General features: G+C 55.8%; 1 protein-coding gene across 2 annotated transcripts; it reads right to left on the bottom strand.

Annotated features, from left to right (window-relative positions):
• Nucleotides 1-160: 160 nt before the first annotated feature.
• On the bottom strand, nucleotides 161-14,985 carry RGS14 (regulator of G protein signaling 14). Of its 2 annotated transcripts, none has more exons than XM_080673110.1 (15): nucleotides 14,791-14,985; nucleotides 7,792-7,813; nucleotides 7,440-7,618; nucleotides 7,021-7,113; nucleotides 6,792-6,935; nucleotides 6,273-6,416; nucleotides 6,046-6,157; nucleotides 5,599-5,711; nucleotides 5,025-5,228; nucleotides 3,222-3,298; nucleotides 2,866-3,010; nucleotides 2,640-2,721; nucleotides 2,488-2,534; nucleotides 2,294-2,408; nucleotides 161-2,049 (listed from the first exon to the last, which is right to left on the bottom strand). In XM_080673110.1, exons 1-15 carry the CDS (start codon nucleotides 14,833-14,835, stop codon nucleotides 1,847-1,849), a joined length of 1,725 nt encoding a protein of 574 aa, XP_080529236.1. In that variant the 5' UTR covers nucleotides 14,836-14,985; the 3' UTR covers nucleotides 161-1,846. The 2 variants fall into 2 exon arrangements, with proteins under 2 accessions (XP_080529236.1, XP_080529237.1); XM_080673111.1 differs by having other exon boundaries at nucleotides 2,866-2,992.
• Between the last annotated feature and the right edge of the window lie 4,723 nt (nucleotides 14,986-19,708).

The following is a 19,708-nucleotide window of genomic DNA, read 5'->3' as shown; positions in this document are numbered from 1 at the left end:
GGATTTGAATATATGAATGTGGGGACACACACACACAGGCCACAGCACGAGGTGACGAGGGACGGCTCCTCTGAGGTGTTTGAGACAAGAGCTTCAATGAAACAGGACTCTGTGGTTGCAGATCTTAGAAACCCCAGTACAATAACAAGTAGACCCACATCCAAAGAATGAGCACGCGGATTTATTGCAGGAGGAAGTCTACAAGTGGCTAACGTCGAGCATGCAGGAATGTAGGCATTTAGATAATTTTGTCAGGAATCTCCTTCCATCTCTCAGTCCTGATCTCCTGTGTTGCCTTCATTTGCATGTAGGTTCTCTCCCTGCAGGTCTTTTCTGCAAGTCCCCAGGAGATGGTAGAAAATGACCAGGATTGGTGTTCTAACCGAATGAGAGATCATCCCTGAACTAAACTGACTGGCCAGGCCTGGGTCATGAGCTCATGCCAGCAGCTAGGGGTCAACATAGCCAAACAACATGGACTGAGGGGGCAGAGTGCTGAAGTCCCCTAAATAGGAAGGTTTGGCTTTGACTTCTGGAGAAAAGCATAGTGGGCCAGCAACGCAACCCCCTCCCCATCTCTCCAGTGACATGGTGGGGTGGTGGTGCAGCTGGAGCTCCTGGCAGAGGTGACAGAAAGTGCAAAGAGCTGGAGTGGGGATGAGAGCTCAGCCTGGTGAGGTGGTCAAGAGGGCCCCTCACTCCCCAGATACCTTCTTGCAGCTCCTGTGTCCCTTTGCTTCCTCTGTCTCAGCACCAGGACTGAATCTGGCTTCTCTGCCTACAGGCTGGGGCCCTTCTTCTGGGAGGTCTTCCCTACGTGGGGTTTCCCTGGCTGCCTGGGACAGGGAAGACCACCCAGCTAGAGCAGGCAAGGGGCAGGACCTGCCCCTGCAACAATGCCCAGTGTCCCCTACAAGGCCTTTAATGCATTCAAAGAAACCACAGCCATATCTTCAGGGACCCTCAGTCCCATAAAGAAGCAGAGAGTGACTAGACACTGTACTCAGATCAGAAACCAAGGAATAGTACGATCATACCTGGCAGAGGCACAGCTGCCCAGAGGGTCTTCCCCTTCCTCTCCCTCCCTCTTGAGTGTTTTCTCTCTCTCTCTCTCTCTCTCTCTCTCTCTCTCTCTCTCTCTCTCTGTCTCTCTCAACCCCATACTCTGTACAGTCAAGAAGAGATGTTCTGATAACAGGAAGTCAGGGGGCACTCCAGGCACTGTGACCTTGATGACAGATGCATTGTGGTTTGGGGGGTGCAGTGTGGTTTGGGGGGTGGAGTACAGGGTATACAAGGAACACAGCTCAAGGCAGAATAATAATAATTATTATATAACAATATTATACATCCAGGACAAACCTAGCTGCCCCAACCCAAATGCAAAATCTGTATATACAGTAGAGTCCGGTGGCTAGAGGGAGGGGCTACCCACTTCCCCCCGCCCCAGGCCTTGCTCATACTGGCTCCCTGAGGAGGGGCCTGCCCCTCCTCCTGCTCCCTGATGAAGCTTGGCACAGGGTGGGGAGGCTGGCACTGCCAACACCGCCCCTCTGTGATGGGCATGCCTGCACAGGGTAGAGAAAGAAAGGAGGGGAGCCCTACCTCCCCGCAGTGGCCTGGCTGTAAGGAATGGAGGGGCAAGCCTGTGAGGGACCAAGGGGTGGTAGCTTGGGGTGTGGCTACTCAGAGCCCCTCTCCAAACCCTCCTGGCTCTTCCTTCGGGCCTGCCCGTGGCAGGAAGGGGCCAGGGACACTCACAGCACAGACACGGCATGCAGAGCGGGACCATGGCATGCTTGGCCCGCCAGGTGCCATGCGGCCAGCCTGGACTGTTGGACAGCTGTCAGAGGGCTGAGTGGGCAGTGGAGTCCAAGGGGCCCCTCTTGGGCTGGGCTGATGATTCAGTCTGTGGTGGGGCCTCCTGGGAGTTGGGCCCTTGGGCAGGCAGCTGCAGAAATTCTGGAAGCACCAGGTCCTCTTTGCGCAGAAGGCCCCTTTGGTCATGGGCCCCGCTGCTTTGCACCCGGTTCAGCAGCTCCACCAGGCCTGGGGGTGGCCACAGAGTCAGGGCCCACCCACACAGACCTGCACACACTATTCCACCACAGTCCTGCTGCCCACACTGTGGCCACAGCCTCCTGCCCCCTGCCCCAATGTCCCCTCTGGCCCCCTCTCCCTGCCCTGCTGGTCCTCCAACCTCCTGTTCCAGCTCAAATGACATTTGGTCCCCTGATGCCATCTCAATGGTCCCAACTCCACTGGTCCCTAGCTCCCACCATCCCCAGCGTACCTTCAATGTCACAGGTCTGTCGCTTCCCAGTGACACTACTGGGAGCCTCGGCCAGGGAGTTGAGCGGCAGTGGAGGGAGATGGATGCCCTTGTCCTGGGTTCCAGGTGGGGTGCGCTGCGAGAACGTGAGGTCAGAACCACAACCAGGAGGGGAGGTGTAGTGGGCAAGAGAGGGCTCTCCGCCTCTCGCTCACCTGGCTTCGGTGGGGATATGTGTCGCCAGTTTCGGAAATCTTCACACCTGTGGCAGAGAGCGCCACCTTTTGTGTTCATCTCCCGCCTGGAGCCCCACTTACTCCTGGGTCGGTCAGCCCCGGGGACCACACCTGGGGCCAACATTCCCTACCTGGGAGAGTGTCCAACACCAGTCTCTGGGCCGCCACCGAGCTCACTAGCTTCCCCAGATCCAGCGGCTGCTTCTCGCCTGGCTGCGGGATCAGGTCAGCAGCCCGCAGGACAGGCAGCCCGCTTCCCGCCGCCCTGCCCCTGCCCCTGCCCCGCAGCCCCGCAGCCCCGCAGCCCCGCAGCCCCGCAGCCCCGCAGCCCCGCAGCCCCGCAGCCCCTCTACTCACCCGGCGCAGCTCGATCTGGTGTGCGCTCAGGCAGTGCTTCGCTAGGATGGGCTGCAGCGCCTCCTGCAGCCGCTTGGTGGGTTTGGCCGAGATCAGCACCACGCGCTGCAGCGCCGTCAACTCAAGCCTGCACGGGACCCTCGGGCTGCGGAAGGGCGGAGCGCCGGGCCCGCCTCTCCTCCCAACCCACACCCGCCCGCCGCGGGAGGAGGCGGAGCCTGAACCGGGGAGACGTGCCTGCTTGCGGGTGGGGTTCTTAGTCCCGGGAGAGGTGTTAGCACCAGGGGAAGGGCCTGCAGGAAGAACAGTGGCTTGAACACCGACCCCAACCCAGCCCTCGCGGGAGGGACACTCACTGGAAGGTGATCCTGTTTTCCAGCCTCACTTCCTGGTCCGCCAGCACGGTGCAGTCCTGATCCAGGACCAGGGCCTTCTGCAGACGCCAGGCAGGGTCTGAGTCCTCCCCCCACCCCTAGTTATCCCGGCTGCCCCAGGGAACCACCTACACCTCTTTAGGGGCTGCCCTAAAGTTTAGAGGGAAGGGCGGATGGGCAGGTGAGAGGTACAGATGAGGATGCGTTAGAAACCTGGCTGGAGGCGGAGTCTGGTATGGCCAAAGCCAGGGAGAAGGGTGGCAAGAATGCTGGACAGATTGCAAAAGGAAGGGAGTTATGGGAAACCTGGGAGGTGGGGCGGGGGGCGGGGGGCACGAAATGGTAATGGAGTAACTTGGGCAAGAGGCAGGCTTAGGTCCTAGATCACAGGCGCCTCTTCCTGGTCCAGGACAGGGTCTGCCTCCTGGACAGCTGCCCCTTGTCCCTCAGGCATGTGAATCCCACCCAGACCAGTGGATGCATTTCCTCCTTCAACACCCACCTTTGGGCAGCTATCCAGGCCTTGTCCCTTTTTGGACATTTGTCCACTTCTCTCCATCCCCACCTATTAAGGACACTTCTTGTGTCCTCACTGCAAAAAGGGCTCTTCCCCCATGTCTGCTGTGAGGACTGGAGGATGTGAAGTGTCTGGCACAGTGCCTGGCACACAGTAGGTACATAAACAGTAGCTGCAGTGATTACTGCTCCCAGAGGCTCCTACCTGTACCAGCCCAGGGCAGGGAGGCAGCTCTCCCTCACCATGGGCCTCTGCTTGCTGCAGGGGCAGGTGGAGTGTGGGCGGTGAAGTTATATTTAGCAGACGTGAAAGTCCGTCTGGGCTGTGGAGGCTGCTCTGGAGGCTTGAGAGAATGGGCAGAGCTCTTCCTCCCCTGCCCTCACACTCCCACGCTCTGAGCCCCTGAACATGCCCTGAACTTCTTACCCACCTCCAGGCCTTCACTCCCCCCACAGCTCCTCCTCCTCTTCATCAACTGCTGCCTCCTCCAGGAAGCCTTCCTGCAACCAACCAGGAATGCCTACCCCAGGAGGTTCCACTCCTCCTCCCTGATCACATCCTGTCTGGCTCACCCCCAGCCAGTGAACCTGGAGGACAGCTTAGGCCCAGGTCCCTCTGCCCACCCACCTGGCAGGGCCTGAAGCCTTATCTACTGGGTGAATGAAATCCCGACAGGTCCTCTGGGACGCAGCAGTCTTACTTTAGATCCCCCCTTACTGAAAGCCTTACTTTAAGGTGAGTTGTCCCCTAGACCCCTCTTTAAAGCTATGCTAATTTGCACCTAAAGGAACGTTTTCATAGGTTAGGTGCAGTGGGGTGCTCCTAGTAGCAGAGGAGGCGAGGGCTCCCCCAAATGGTCATTTTAGGAATGGGCAGTCTGAGCTGGGAGTGCTGCAGGAAAACCTTCCTCCAGCAGGCCTTCTCCCTACTGGACATCCCAGAAACCATCAGAGTGAGGATGATGGGTGAAGCTGGAAAGCGGGATGGGCTGGGGGTGGGGGGTAGGATTTTTGGAGGTTGAGAGTGAATATCTGAGTTTAAGTGAGGAGTTGGTGCTGAGTTGATTTGGAGTTGGGCATGAGACAGGGGTAGGGTGGGTAGGGGCTGGAGTTAGGAAGGGGGTGAGGATATGGGATGGAATTTGAATTAGTGGTCCAGGGGATTAGGAATGGAAATGGGGTTGAGGTGATAGCTGAGCCAAGACAGGAATGGGGGTGGGATCAGGATCAGGAAGGGAGTTAGAGTTGGGGACCAGGCCAAGTTCACACCTGCTCGTTGCCCACCAGGTAGACCTTGATGTCAGGTAGAGAGAGGCCTCGTTTCTCACAGATGCCTGCCATCATGGCCCGGATGGTGAGGCCAGGTCGGGCCAGGACCAAGGAAGCTGTGCCATCAGGCAGGTACACGCAGCAGTACTTCCCTGGCCGGCTTTCACTCTCACCTTCTGAGCTCCCAAGGCTCTTCCGATGGCACTAATTCAGGGCAGGAGTGGTGAGGAGGCCATGTGCACACATTCAAGGACATGCGGACAGGTACACAGACAGGTAAGCTCACTGGGACACATACATGCACACATGCACCACCACCCCCAAGAGCACACCTGCTCCCCCCCCACACACACACATACTGTGTACATCTGGGCACACACATTGGCTGAAGAGGGGGTGCATCCATGCTATGCATGGGGCCCAATATGGTGAGGACAGGTAGAAAGTAAGGAGATGGAGGGACTGGCTATGGGGAGCAAGCTGGGGAGATGGACGTGGGATGGTGACTAGGAAGGATGGTGGCCACACAAAGTGGCCCTAGCCCACACTTTGTCTTCCCCAGCAGGATGCTTACCTCAGATTTGCTGTTGAGGAAGGCAAGGAAGCCCAGGTCCAGACTGGCGGAGGAGTTGAGGGAGCCCTGGCACTCTTGTCGCAAGGCTGAATTTGCTGCTGTGCCCGACAGTTCTAGGGGAGAGGGAGCAATAAGCAGGGCAGCCTCCTCCCCACTGGCATCCCTCTGCTGAGGCCTATCCCCTGCCAGAGGACCCCGTTGGAGCGCCTTTGCATGGGTCTAACGTGGTTTGGGTTCCTGTAAGCATCGCTACTGAGGAAGCTTCCCAGACTTTTGGTGTCTAGCCTGGGAACCAAACCACCTGGGGAACGTGGTGGCCACCGGGACCTGCATTTATTTCGGTTTTCACAAACGTACAGACTGTGGGACAAGTAGGAGGAAGGGGCATTCTCAAGGCTTGCCTAAGCTCCCGCCCCACTCTTCTCTGAAGCCAGCTCCAGCTCTCACCCCTGCGGAAGGACTTGCGGAGCGGGCGGCCCCCAGGGCCCTCAGCCGGTGGCAGCTGCCCCAGCTCCTCCACACCCAGCGGCAGCGAGTTTCCGGGCTTCAGCTTCGGCTTCTGCAGGTACAGGGGAGGCACTGGCACCGGGCCGGTCCCTAGCCCGCATGCAGACCCCGAGCAACCCCGCAGATCTGCACCGGGCCCCCTGTCCCCCATAGCCCATCGTCCGCACCTTCCTGGTGGCGTCGGGGCTGCCGAGGCGCAAGGAGCCAGGTTCCTGTAGGGGGCGCCCCTGGGCCTCCGCCAGGAGGCACTCGCGGTACAGGGGGGACTTGACGAAGCGCGCGTAGCTGTCGAACTTCATCAAGTTAAAGATCTACGGGGACAGGCGCCTCGACCGTGAGCTCGCGTCCCAGGCCAGGCTCCCGGAGTTGGCCTGGTCTCTAACCTAGGGAGGGAGCCCTTCCCACCCACCTCCTGGGCCCAGGCCCCGCCCCTGCTCTTGGCCCCGCTCACATCTCAACTCAGTACCGCCCCTACCTTTGCTGGGTCCCGCCCCTGGCCTCCTCCTTCACCACAGCCTCAGGTACCTACCTCTGAACAGCGCCCCGCCCGCCCTATTTATTTGTTCCCAAACCCACAACCAAATTTCCCCCTCCCCACCCCTCATCCCCTGCCGTTCAGGCTCCGCCCCTGGATCTGGCCCCGCCTCTTCTCCACTGTGGTCCCTTCCAAGGCCACTCCCTCTCACCTGAAGCTGCTGTGCCCGGAACATGTCCGGTCGCGGCTCAGCCAGCATCTCCTCACCGACCCAGGCCTGCCGGTCGATGTTCACGGGGCTTATCGCCTGGCTGGACAGGAACTCCTGGTAGATGTTGCGGGCCTCCTGAGCTAGCTGGGGCAGGCGGGACAGGAAAAGGTCAGGGGCGCCGCCCAGGCCCGGGTCCCACCTCTCTGCCTCAGCTCTCCTTTACCCCCACCTGCTGGGTGTCGCTGGCAGGGATCTGCTGGAAGCGCTCGCAGGCCTTCCAGAAAGTCAGGTTCTCAGCACTGAACTCCTTCTTCAGGAACTCCTGGGGCGGGGTAGTGAAGGGTCAGAGACCCAGTCAGGGGATGTGGTCAGAGAGATTGGGATAGAGACCCAGGGCTAAGAGGCCAAGCCAGACCCATAGTGCCAGACAAACAGATGGGGCCAGATTCAGAGCACAGAGAGAAAAGGAGAGGCGGAGACAAGGACAGAGAGAAGCAAAGCGCCCAGCTGGGAGAGGAGGAAAAGGGTGCCAAAGCAAAGCTGTGGAAGAGGCAGCTGACAGAGGAGTCCCACTGGCCAGCCTGAAGCTCTGTCCATGCCCCCAGCCCCACTTGCCATCCACCCTCCCTATCCCTCTCCAGGGATTACAGTGAAGTAAGCCAGGCCCAGCGGGTCCTGCAACAGCCGCTCGAAGGACAGGCCCCAGCTGGCCACAGGCTGCTCCTCCGTGGGGAAGGGGCTGCTGGGGCCACTGGGGAGGCTGTGGATGCTGAGGGAGCTGCCTCGGCCCTCGCTCTGGTCCTGGGGTCCCACCGTGCTGCTCAGCTCTGCAGGGGGATGGACAAGTGGATGTAAGCTTTGCAGCCTTCCCCTTGGCCCTACCCCATCTGCAGATACTTTCCCCGGAAAAGATAGCAAGTGGCAGGGGTATCCCACCCCATTTTCACATACACCCCACCCCACCCCCAGCCAGGTTTCCTCCACGTGCCCTGTCACTTACCTCCATCGGAGACAGCCAAAACCTACAAGAGATCCGAGGTAGGAAATCAGAGTGCAGTCCAGGATGGATTCTCAAAGAACAGTCCTGGGACCAGTCCCCAGACTGGAGCTGTGGTCTCTTCTGTCTGGAGGACCGTGCTGGACATTCCCAGCCAGCCCACTGCTGGGAAGGTTTTGCTTAGGCTGTCCCCAGGTCCCCTCCATCATGTGCCCCTTCCCTGTGTGCTGGTGTCCTCCAGTCGCCCCTGGCTCCCTCTGGCGCCTGCTGGGTAAGCCAGGTATATAGCATGGTGGGTAGACTTTGAACCCTGTCTCTGCCACTTACCAGCGGTATGCCTTTGGGCAAGTTACTCGTTTGTCTCCATCTGCTAATAGGGGATGATGATAACAATAGTAACTTACTTCCTGGGGCTGTTGTGAGGATCAAATCAGTTTAAAGTATTTGCAGCATCGGGAACAGTGGCCAGCATGCTGAAAGTGCTATGTCAATGTTGTCTTTGAGGAAGGAGAGGTGCCTCTAAAACGGAGGATTTCCTTATAGCAACTGTTTGCTTTTGGGGGCCAGAGTCTCCCTTGTGTCCCACCCACCTTGGGCAGGGCACAGGAAACTATTTTGTAGTACAGAGCAGTGGTCCTCAAACTTCAGTATGCTTTAGAAAGACTGGGAGGGCTCCACCTCCAGTGATTCAAGTTCAGGAGGTCCAGGATGGGGCCATTGCTAACAAGCTCCTGGATGATGCTGACACTGCTGGTCCATGGACCCCACTGTGAATAGCATTGCTGTAGAGACCAACTCCACCCCCCTCCTTCCCTCCACACACAACTCCAACTTCTCTGGGAATCCCAATCATTAGTGGAACAGGAAAACCCTCCTTTCAAAATGACTCTTGCTTGGTCTCCCTACCTTCCTAGCAGCTCCTCCAGCTTCCTCATCATCTCCTACCCATGAAACGTGGCCGCTACCCCTCCCTTACTCTGTCCCGGGCCCTTTCTTCCACCCACATATCCCCAGCTCCAAACACACATAGCCAACTTCCTGCTAACATCTCCGCCCAATGTCCCACATGCGCTTCAAATTCCTCCAGTCCCAAATGGAAGCCACCTCTGCCACCAGCACAGCAGGGCACCCAACCAGTTTCCCTGCATCCTGCCTTTCTTCTCATCACCTGAGCTCCCAACATCAGGGCTTGAGTCATCCCCAATTTCCCCCACCCTCTCACCTCCTACATTTTCACGAGGCCCTGAAACAGGAGCTTCCACCACCTGTGCCTTCTTCCCATCCCCACTCGAAACAAGTCTGCAAAGACCCCTCCCCCAGGAAGCCTCTCCCTGCCTCCCTCTGTGGCTGCAGTCTCCCTCTCTGTCCCCACTGGCACCTGGGGCACTCAGGTCACGGAGCTGGCCTGCAGATATAGGACATTACTGATATCTTAGTCCTCAAAATGTGTTTTTTTTTTCCCTTTAAGTTTGAAGTGGTTTCCCACATTTAAAAATCAGGAGTTTTGCCCTAGCCGAGGTGGCTCAGTTGGTTGGGTGTCCTCCTGTGCACCAAAAGGTTGCCGGTTCAATTCCTGGTCAGGACACATGCCTGGGTTTTGGGCTCCATCCCCAGTAGGGAGGAGCATGCAGGAGGCAGTCAATTAATGTCTCTCTCTCTTCCCCTCTCCCTCTCCAAAAATCAATAAAAATATTTTTAAAAATCAGGAGTTTTACAGAAAACCCCAGCTGTCTATCTCCCTTTTAAGACTGTAATGCCCCAGCTACCCTGAGTCCTTCCAGCATGGCAACCTTGGCTGGTACTGAGCAGCAGCCAGTGTCAAAAAGGGGCTCATGCCCTAGCCCATTTGGCTCAGTGGATAGAGTGTCAGCCTGCAGGCTGAAGGGCCCTGGGTTCGATTCCAGTCAAGGGCACATGCCCAGGTTGTATGCTCAGTCCCCAATAGGGCACGTGCAGGAGGCAGCCTGTCAATGATTCTCATCATTGATGTTTCTATCTCCCTCTCTGAAATCAATTAACAAAAGAAGGAGCTCAGGCTCTCCTTGGGTCCCTGGGGCCGGTTTGATGTGTTTATGTTGCTTATGGAAGCAGGTGCTGCCCCAGACTGTGTGAGTTTAAATCTGTGCTGTGTGACTTGGACAGGTACCTCACCTCTCTGTGCCTCAGTTTCTTCTTCTATACAAATGGAGCACATAACGGTCCTGACTTCAAAGGGTTGCTGTGATTATATAAGTTAAATATATATAAAGAATGCAGGACACTATCTGGCATATGTAAATAATATTGACAACAACATTATTGTTGTTGTATTAGTATTGGTGTCTGACCCTTCTCCCCCTTTCAAGTTTGTGAGTCCTGCCACAGAGGAGAGAGCACAGATTCAAATCCCAGCCCTGCCCTTTTCTAGTTTCATAACCGCGGTCTCCTCCTGGAGCCTCCTTTCCCACCAGGAGCACTAGGGTCAGATATTGCGGAGGAGGAGGGAAAGTTTTGCAGGGCATGGCTGGGCCTGGAATCGGTTCCCAGCGCACCCCGCCCAGCCCTCACCCTCCTGCCTTTGCTCTGTCCCATCTAACGGTTTCATCTGAGTCATCTCCCACAGCTGCAGGAGAAAGTCCGAACTGCTGGGATGTGTGAGGATGACACGTCCCTTCCAGCCTGCTCTTTCCCTTCCTGGCACCTGCCTGCCCAGGATGCTCTGCAGCTGTTCCCAGCCTCATCGCCACTGTCAGCGCCCTCCCCACAGGTCTCTGGGAACCATCCTGATTCCCCCACCTCTCCAGGGGTGCCACCTGGTCCTGCCTCCTCCTGTACCCACTGGCCTCCTCTGGCCTGCCCTCTAACCTGGGCAGAGCCCCCATGACTGCAGGGGCCAGGCCAGGGCCTCAGAGAGGGCAAAGGTTCCCACACCGGAGCCAGCCCTCACTCCGTTGCACTGGGTCGAATTGATTTTCTGTGTCTTTAGGTGGAGCCAGCTCCCAGATCCTCCGCAAGCCCCACTCCCTGCCCTGGGAGGCCGAGCAGGTGCTGAGTTACAGCTGAAGCCCTGCCTGGGCTCAGCCTCCCTCTTTCCCCTCCCTCACCTCCACCCTGCACTTTATCAAACCTTTCCCCTCACCCCTACAGACTCCTGCTTCCCGCTTTGCTCTTTCCTCTGCCTGGTATCTTCTCCTGCTCCCCTACCCAACAGCTCTCCAATCTCTGCCCACTGACACCAGTCTTCCCCAAATACCAGCTGCCCGAATCCCCCTGCCCACCCAGCTTCTACCCACCCAATTCTGGGCCTCTCTCCCTTATCACTCTGGTAGCATCCAGGGCGCAGGCCTGGGTTGTAGGAGGGAACCAAGCTGAACCCCATTCCATGAAGACCCTTCTTTGCCCCAGTGCTCCCAAGTAGCCCTCCTCTGCACCCCCAGGTGGCCCCAGCACCCCCTCCCCGACCAGGGATGCTCCACTCTGAACACCCCATCTCTGAAGCCTGCAGTTCACCTTCCTGAACCCCTCTTGCCCTACTGGTTGTTGATCTTTGTGGTTGAGGTCGAGGCAAGATAGGGACGGAGATCCAGAGGTGAGAGGGCGGAGATGGAGTCCAGTTCCAGTTCCACTATTCTGGGGCAAGTAACTTCCCTTCTCTGGGCCTCAGTTTCCCCCTGGGTAGCATGTGGCTCAGCATTCCCAACCTGCTGGGGCTGCTGGGAAGGGCAAACGAGGCCCATATGTGAAAGCAGCCGGCCTGTGGTGGTCAGGGCTCCGCTGACATGCTGATGCCCCGGCTCCTACCTGCCCAGGCTCCCAGGCCTGGGGAAATCGCGCTGAGCAGGGCTGGCCTGGCCCCACCCGGCCTGCCTGAGGAGAAGTGGTGAGTGAATGGGGAGAAAAGGGGAAGAGAGGATGAGGAAGGGTGTGGTGGCCAGTGGCATCCCCAACCCATGGTCGGGCCTCAGTCTGCCATGCTTTTTCTTAGGAAAGGACCCTGGGGGAGCCGCTGGACTCTGAGAACACTGCGGTGAGGGCGGCCCCATTTCCTGAGCTCCCATGTGTGACAGGCACTCTCTGACAGTCTGTGTCCTTGCTCTCACGCCATCCTCACATCCTGATCCTGTGCGGCAGCGATTATTACTCCCATCTCACAGGTGAGGAAACCTAGGCCCCAAGGAGTCACGCGGCTGCGAGGTGGCCGAGCTGAAATCAGGACCCATGTGTGCCTGACTCTGGAGCCTGAGGTCTCCCCTGCACTAAGTTGCCTCCCAGGATGGAAAGGAGACATCCCAGGGGAGCTGGGAGGCCCAGGGCTTCAGCCCTTGGGCCACAGGTAGGCAAGGTCAATTGGGGGTATAGAGCCTAGTGGCTCCTCATGAACCCTGACCTCTGGAGAGGTCAGACCTCAAAGGGAGGGTCAGTTTACTGAGTGTCTTCTGTGCTGGGCACTCTGTACCATCATCTCATTTCATTCTAACTTGGGGAAACAGAGGCCCAGAGATACCACAGAGAACCCTAGGAGCCTGGCCCCTTCAGTCTGAGGCAGCCCTGTGGAGCTGACCCCAGAATTGGCCCCTCGGTAAGGCCACCTGTCACTCAGGGCCTGGCCCTGAGATGGATGGTCCAGAGGGAGAGTGGGCTGTGCCTTGCAGGTCTCCTTGTAGGGTGGGGATGATTAACCAGGCCTCTGGAGATTGACAGACACAATAACCACCCCTCCCCAGTGTTTCCCACATCTGGGCCTTTCTCCAGGCCATGCCCTCCGCCAGTGGGCACATCCTTTTAGGATGCCTTCCATGCCACAGTGCACCACGGGAGGGAAGAGGTTAGCTCTCCCTCCCCAGGCCCCCCTCTAGCCTTCTCTATCCCTGACCAGTGCTCTTCCCCAAACCTGAATTTTATTCTGGTATTTGTGCTCATGTCTTTTGTGTCTTGCCAGACTGGGAGCTGCTTGAGGGCAGGGGACAGGATGATGGGCCTGGGTCATGAGTGCCTGGGGCAGGGGTGGCACGGAGCAGGCCCTAAGGAGGGGTTGAATGAAGGAGTGAACAGATGAGGTGGTGGTTGGAGCCGTGTGAAGACATCTCTGGGAAGAGGGATGAGAGTCATCTCTAAGTGACAGGTTTTACTGCAATTGCCTGACATACTGAGTGGCAGAAAGACAAGGATGACAGATAAAATCGCCTCTGCAGGGAATGATGGCGGGTGGGGTGGCAGCTGGGGAAGGAGGGGGAGGACAGAGCCAAGCAGTTTGGGGAGGCAAAGGAGCCCTGGCACTGAGTCAGACTAGCCGGGTTCAAATGCAAGCCCTTCTATCCGCCAGCTGCCCTCAGCAAGTCATTTATTCCTCTGAGCCTCTATCTGGAGGTAATTCTTGGAAGGAGCCAGATACCTAGCTCACAGGTGCCTCTCTATGCTCATCCCTGCTGCAGATGCCAATGCATGTCTGTCTCTCCCTGTTTTAGCTGAACATGGCCTCAGAAAGCTCTCGATGACCCGCAAGTGTGGCTCCCAAGGTGGCACAGAACATTCAGAACAGGCCCAGGAAGGGCAAAGATAAACCTGTGTGCCAGTTGCTGAGAGGAAAGCCTGTGGGCTTGTTGAGGCCGGGCGCATAGGTGGGTGCCCTCCTTGCTCTCGATGACTTTGGGCAGAGCAGACATCGCTGATGAGGGAAGGGTAGAGGTAAAGTCTGTCTCCGGGCTCCGCAGCTGCCATCTGGGGTGGGCATGGGAGTGGGCATGGTCCCCCTTGGCCTGGACACCCAAGTGTCATGCCTCCAGGGTAGGAGTGCGAGGCCCATGGGTTCTTGAACTTTCAGTAAGCTTGAGGGTAGAAACAGCGAGGTGGACGACTGGGCTAACTTGGAGGGATCTGCCTCTCTCCTACACAGCTAGCCTGGGGCTGGGCAATAAACAGATGCTGGAAGAAGGAGAGATGGAAACAGATCTTGAGAATTAGGAGGCAGCAGTGTGTTTGGGGGCGGCTCAGTTTCTTGATGAGGCGGGGGATCCTTGATGAGGGGCTGATAATGAAGGGGTGGGATTGGGCTGACATTTATGGAGCCCTCATACTGGGTCCGGGGCCTCATATTCACCTTCCACTTAATCATCTCAACAAGCCTTTGATATCTGCTCTATTCTCATTTTACAGATGAAGAAACCGAGGGTCAGAGGGGACCTCCTAGTAAGGGAAAATGGAACCCAGGTTTCCAGACCCAGTGGCCTTGTTCCGTAATACTAGGCTGAGGCCTGGTGAGGGGCTAGGCCACAGTCTGGCCTTTCTGGAGTTGTTAGGAGGGACAAGGGATCTGCCAAGGGGGCTGGTATTCTAGGAGAGAAGGGAGGCCCAGCACAGTCTGCCCCATATGCTGCAGGAATAAAGAAGCTGGACCTTCAAGGGCAACTCTGACCCAGAGGCCAAGCAGCCAGGGAGAGGGTTTAGGGGGTGGGGCAGCAGCAACAGCCAGGGCATCCTACAGCCCAGCCACCTCTACCCTTCTTGGTAGCCCCGGAATAGAACAGACAAGCTGTACCCTTCCCAGGCTACCCCAGGACTGCCAGTGCTGGCAGGAAGCCTCTGGAATAGGTCCAGCTGCAGGGCAGTGACCCAGTGCAGGCTGCCCCTTAGTTGACCTTTGGCATCAGAACATGGGGTGAGGAGGGGAGGGCTGAGGCTAAATGAGGTGTGGGGGCTTGGGCCACCATGGGGTGTGCAGGGGCCAAGGGGCATGCCAAGTGTCCCTATACCCTAGGATGCAGGCAGCTCCAGATGGTGCCAAAGCAGCAGGAGAGGGAGCAGTAGGGGCTGGACCCAGAGCCTGTGACCAGGTCCCCAGCAGGCCAATCTGGAAGGTGCTGGGGTGAGGGCACCAGGTCCCACCACCTGCTATGTGTACCCAACTTTTTCCACCCACAAGCAGCCTGCAGGCTCTTTTTGCCCAGCCCTGCCTGGTGAGCTCCTGGGCTCCACCCTGGGTGTGCCCACCCCTCCCCAAGAGCCTGGCCTGGAGCCTGCACTCACCATGCGTCCGTTGGGGACGCCCAGGTGCTTGGGCTTCCCTGGCATGCCTCTGCTGTTCACCGGTCCCCGCCACGGGGGGTACCCACCATGGGGACTGTGGGCAGCGCCGCAGGCAGAGCTTGCAGGGCGGCAGGCAGGCGGTGGAGAGAGCCCAGCTCCGCTCCTGTGGGCCCTCACATCCTGAAAGACCAACTCACTACCTCTTTTCTCTGCCACAGGAAGTGTCTCTATAGAAACGGAACCACAGAAAAAAAGCAAGGTCTAAGAGAGCGAACAGTCTCTTCCTACACACACACACACACACACACACACACACACATTTACGTGCACACACACACATTTACGTGCACACACACACATGCCACCAACACAACCTTGCAGCGCCCCACACAGGCACCAACACACACAGAGGCTTCTGTGTGCCCAGAGAGGAGCTCAGCCTGGTCTGACCCTGCCCAGGGAGCTCCAAGGTCATGCCTGGGCACACAGAAGTGCAGGCTCACACACCTAGGCAACTCTGGACACCCTGGCAGGGGCTTCCATGGGCTTGTGTACATGTGTACCGCGTATCCACACGTGGACTTTACTCAGCACACACTTATCTCACACCTGCTGTGTGCTGGGCTTGTGCACATTCAGCATACCTCCTCCAGGCAGTTGTGCCCAGACACTTCTCAGGCAGGTGCCTAATTGTGCAGACAGATGGACACCTTGCATACATGGTCATGCACATACAGATCATTCAGGTGTGCCTGTCTATAAACACACAGGCTCTCCCTCATAAGGACCACCTGGTGTTCAGTCATATGTATGCACAGTCCTGTGGACAGGTACATGTGACAGGCACACCTGCACATAGGCATGTGTAAGCCCACGCTCGCCCATCTGGGCAGGGACATGGATCAGGTGCATCTGTGCTCAAAGACACACGTGCATTCACACTCACCTTGCTCACATACAAATCCCACCCACCTCGGTAGAGCCCTGTCAACTGAAGAGTGCCGCCCTGCCCTCTCAGCCTGGCCCAGTTCCAGATGAACTTGGACCCTTTAGCCAGAACCCTCAGCTTGCCTCTTTCTTAAACATGCATGTACCCACTACTTTCAGTATGGACTTATAGCCCTTTACTCCAGTTTGGGCCCCTCTCTCTAAAGGAAAAGGTGACACCCCTTTTTTCATAGTCTACCCTCTACACCCTGCCCCTTTCTAGACGTGTGACCTGAAACCTTCGGTGGCAGAAACTAAGTCTTTCTTTACCACAAATTCACGTTCTTTACTTCCTGGAAACATGGCTAAACTTTAATTTCCCAGGCTCCCTTGCTGTAAGGTATGGCCACGTGACTAGCTCCCACCAATTGAATGTGAGTGGAATGATGTGTGCTGTTTCTGGACCAAGGCTTTGAAGTAGTATATGCTCTCCACATTCTCTTTTTCCTTTATTTGGCTGGATACGGAAGATGATGAGGTTCCAGGGGATTGTGGAGACACAAGAAGGAAGAAACCTGGGTCTCTGCATTAGTGCCCAAAGGCAAGCCACTCATCAACCAGAAACAGCAGTCTTGGACTGTTACAGATGAGCGAGAAATAAACTGCGAGCATTACACACATTAGGGTCTATTTGTTATAGCAGCTAGCATTACCCTAGTTAAATCACCCCTGACTCTTATCTCCTTCCCCACACCTTGCTCCAGGCCACCCAGACAGAGGGATTCATTCAGACTTGGTGTGTATATGGGCTTTTATTGGGGAGGCCTGGAGCATTGCCCGTGGTGGGTTTAATAAGGAGTGTAAATGTGCCTCGGAGAGGGTGTGGAGTGTGTGATGTGAGTGGACATTGCCTGCCTGTCTGCTGTGCCATGGATCTGGGCCTGGGTTTCAGAGGGGGCTTTACAATTTACAGGGTTTTCTCCCATCCTGACCTCATTTGATCCTCACAACCGCTTTGTGAGTGGTTTTCAATTATTCCCATTGTGGTGATCATGGAACTGAGACTCTGAGAGATGTGAGTTGCCCAAGGGTTCACATCAAGTTAGAGATATGCTAAGCTGTGAATATTTGTGCGTGGGGTGCCAGGAGTTGGGCCTGGGCCACCATCAGCCCAAGTGCCAACAGTTCATCTTCCTTCCCCCAAAGGCCCAATCACAGGCTCTGCCTGGGACCCTTTCCTAAGGTCATCCTCTCCTGCTACTAAGACACCTCTCCCTCCCTCTTCATCATGGATGCCAGTTTTAACTCTGACCACATATTCACCTCAGGGACCCCAGGCAACCCTGGGATTTCCCATCCCTGAGCCCTTATCTACTTTTCTCCACTCCATGGGTATGTGTGGTACCTCCATTCCACAGAATACTATTCTCAACTTCTCTCTCTCTCTGGCTTCCCAAAGGGGATCAGTTACTGATGTCCAGTCTTTCTGTGGGACTTCTGATCCCCTTTCCTGTGGAGACTTCCCTGGCCCAGGCCTTGCCCTCCTGCATCTGGTCCTAGTGACCTCCTATTCAATCACCCTACCTGTTACCTGGCTCCAGTCTCTTCTCTTCACCATAGCGAGAGAAACCCACATTGGCCACTCACATGCTTAAAACCACCCCATTGCCTTCTGGAAAAAGGTCATGTTCCTTAGCTGAGAGTTAAAAACCTTTTGAGTTCCGACCTCAACCAAACTCTTGTCCACCGCTCTCCAGCCATTCCAAACTGCTTGCATTCCTTATCCTTTGAGGAGACCTTCCCTGACTTTGCATTTCCTGTTCCCTCTGTTGAAGATGCCTTTTCCCTAATCCCCCCTATATGCTGGGGATTCAGTAGTGACCATAGCTAACAAAAATCCCAGCCCTTGCCCTAACCAGTTTGGCTCAGTGGATAGAGTGTCGGCCTGCGGACTCAAGGGTCCCAGATTCGATTCCGGTCAAGGGCAGGTACTGTGGTTGTGGGCACATACCCAGTGGGGGGTGTGCAGGAGGCAGCTGATCGATGTTTCTCTCTCATTGATGTTTCTAACTCTCTATCCCTCTCCCTTCCTCTCTGTAAAAAATCAATAAAATAGCCGAAACCGGTTTGGCTTAGTGGATAGAGCGTTGGCCTGCGGACTGAAGGGTCCCGGGTTCGATTCCAGTCAAGGGCATGTACCTTGGTTGTGGGCACATCCCCAGTGGGAGGTGTGCAGGAGGCAGCTGATCGATGTTTCTCTCTCATCGATGTTTCTAGCTCTCTATCCCTCTCCCTTCCTCTCTGTAAAATATCAATAAAATATATTTTTAAAAAATCAATAAAATATATTAAAAAAATCCCAGCCCTCATGAAAGTCTAGTAGAATGTACATGTCCTTGTTTGTATGGATATAAGTAAACCTCTGGAAGGGTATAACCCTTGGGAGAGGAGTGGCAGAAGACCCTTGTTGTACATGTCTGACTCATTAAAAATATATGAGCCAGAAAAGATGTCTCATCAGTTAATCCTGAATAAGTTCATTCATTCAGAAGGGAAGCTTCTTAAAATAAAGGAGCAACCAACCAAGGTCCCGTGTTGTGATCTATAACAGGGGTCATTAATTTAAATGTCTAGAGGGACCAGACAGGTGGGGTCAATTAGTGGCCAGCCTGGAGACTAACTTAGAAGAGGACCGCATTTATAGGGGGGCAGCCCGTGGGCTTATCTTGGTTGGATCGCTCCATTTTTCCCAAGAAACTGAAAATTTGGATTTCTAATGTGAATTTAAGACTCCTCATTTAAATATATCGGTAGTTAAATCATTTATTTTGTTTTTTCAAATATATTTTTATTGATTTCAGAGAGCAAGGGAGAGGGGAGAGAGAGATAGAAACATCAATGATGAGAGAGAATCACTGATTGGCTACCTCCTGCACACCCTCTGTTGGGGATCAAGCCAGCAACCTACCATGTGCCCTTGACCAGAATTGAACCTGGGACCCTTCAGTCTGCAGGCCGACGTTCTATCCACTGAGCCAAATCAGCTAGAGCAAATCATTTATTGAAATAGCATTAGCAGGCAAAACAGAGTTCTATTTGGCTGTGGGCCACCAGTTTTCGAACTTTGGTCCACTGCCATCTTTCCTGCACCTTTCATGGACACTATTAAAAATACTAGAGGCCCAGTGCATGAAATTCGTGCATTCATAGGGTCTGCTGCTGCCTCCCAGGGCCTCCTGCCACCTCACCTGCCCTGGCCTTCCTCCCTTCCCCCGCCGGCCCCCTGGTCCAACTCCAGTTGAACTCCCCTCCGATGGAAGGGACAATTTGCATACTATGCTTTTATTATATAGGATATAATTGATTTCAGAGTGGAAGGGAAAGAGCAATTGAAACATCAATGATGAGAGGGAATCATTGATTGCCTGCCTCCTGCACGCCCCCTACTGGGGTTCAAACCCGCAACCCGGGCATGTGCCTTTGATGGGATGGAACCCGGGACATTTTAGTCTGCAGGCTGAAGCTCTCTATTCACTGAGCCAAAGCAGCTAGGGCTCATCGACACTTCTTGCTGCAGCAGGCAAGCACTACGACCACTTGGATCTGTATGCGTCCCAGCCATCACTGGGATCCGGGTCAGGGTACAGGTCTGCCATCCTGCTTAAACCCAATGGGCCTGAGGACCTGGGAGTAGTGGATGTCTTCAAATCACTGGGAATTCTAAGTCTTCAAAGGCGTGAAGCTGAAGCGGGTGAAGCCAGAGCCAGCTAAGGCTCATCCGAGGTCATCCAGGGAGTCCGAGGCAGCACGGCAGTTGGAATTTAGGCCTCTGCCTTCAAATTAGAGATCCTTTCTCGGAATGGGAAATATTACTCCAGAGACGCGGTCAGTGGCCAGAGGCCTAGAGCGTTGTATTCTTCGTTTGTCCAGCTCACGCGAGTGGCCCACCAAAACTACAAGTTCCAGCATGCCGCGCTTCGAGGACGACCCT

Source organism: Plecotus auritus, assembly GCF_963455305.1.
Source record: "Plecotus auritus genome assembly, chromosome: 6".
NCBI lineage: Eukaryota > Metazoa > Chordata > Mammalia > Chiroptera > Vespertilionidae > Plecotus > Plecotus auritus.
This window is presented reverse-complemented; position numbering and strand designations above follow the sequence as displayed.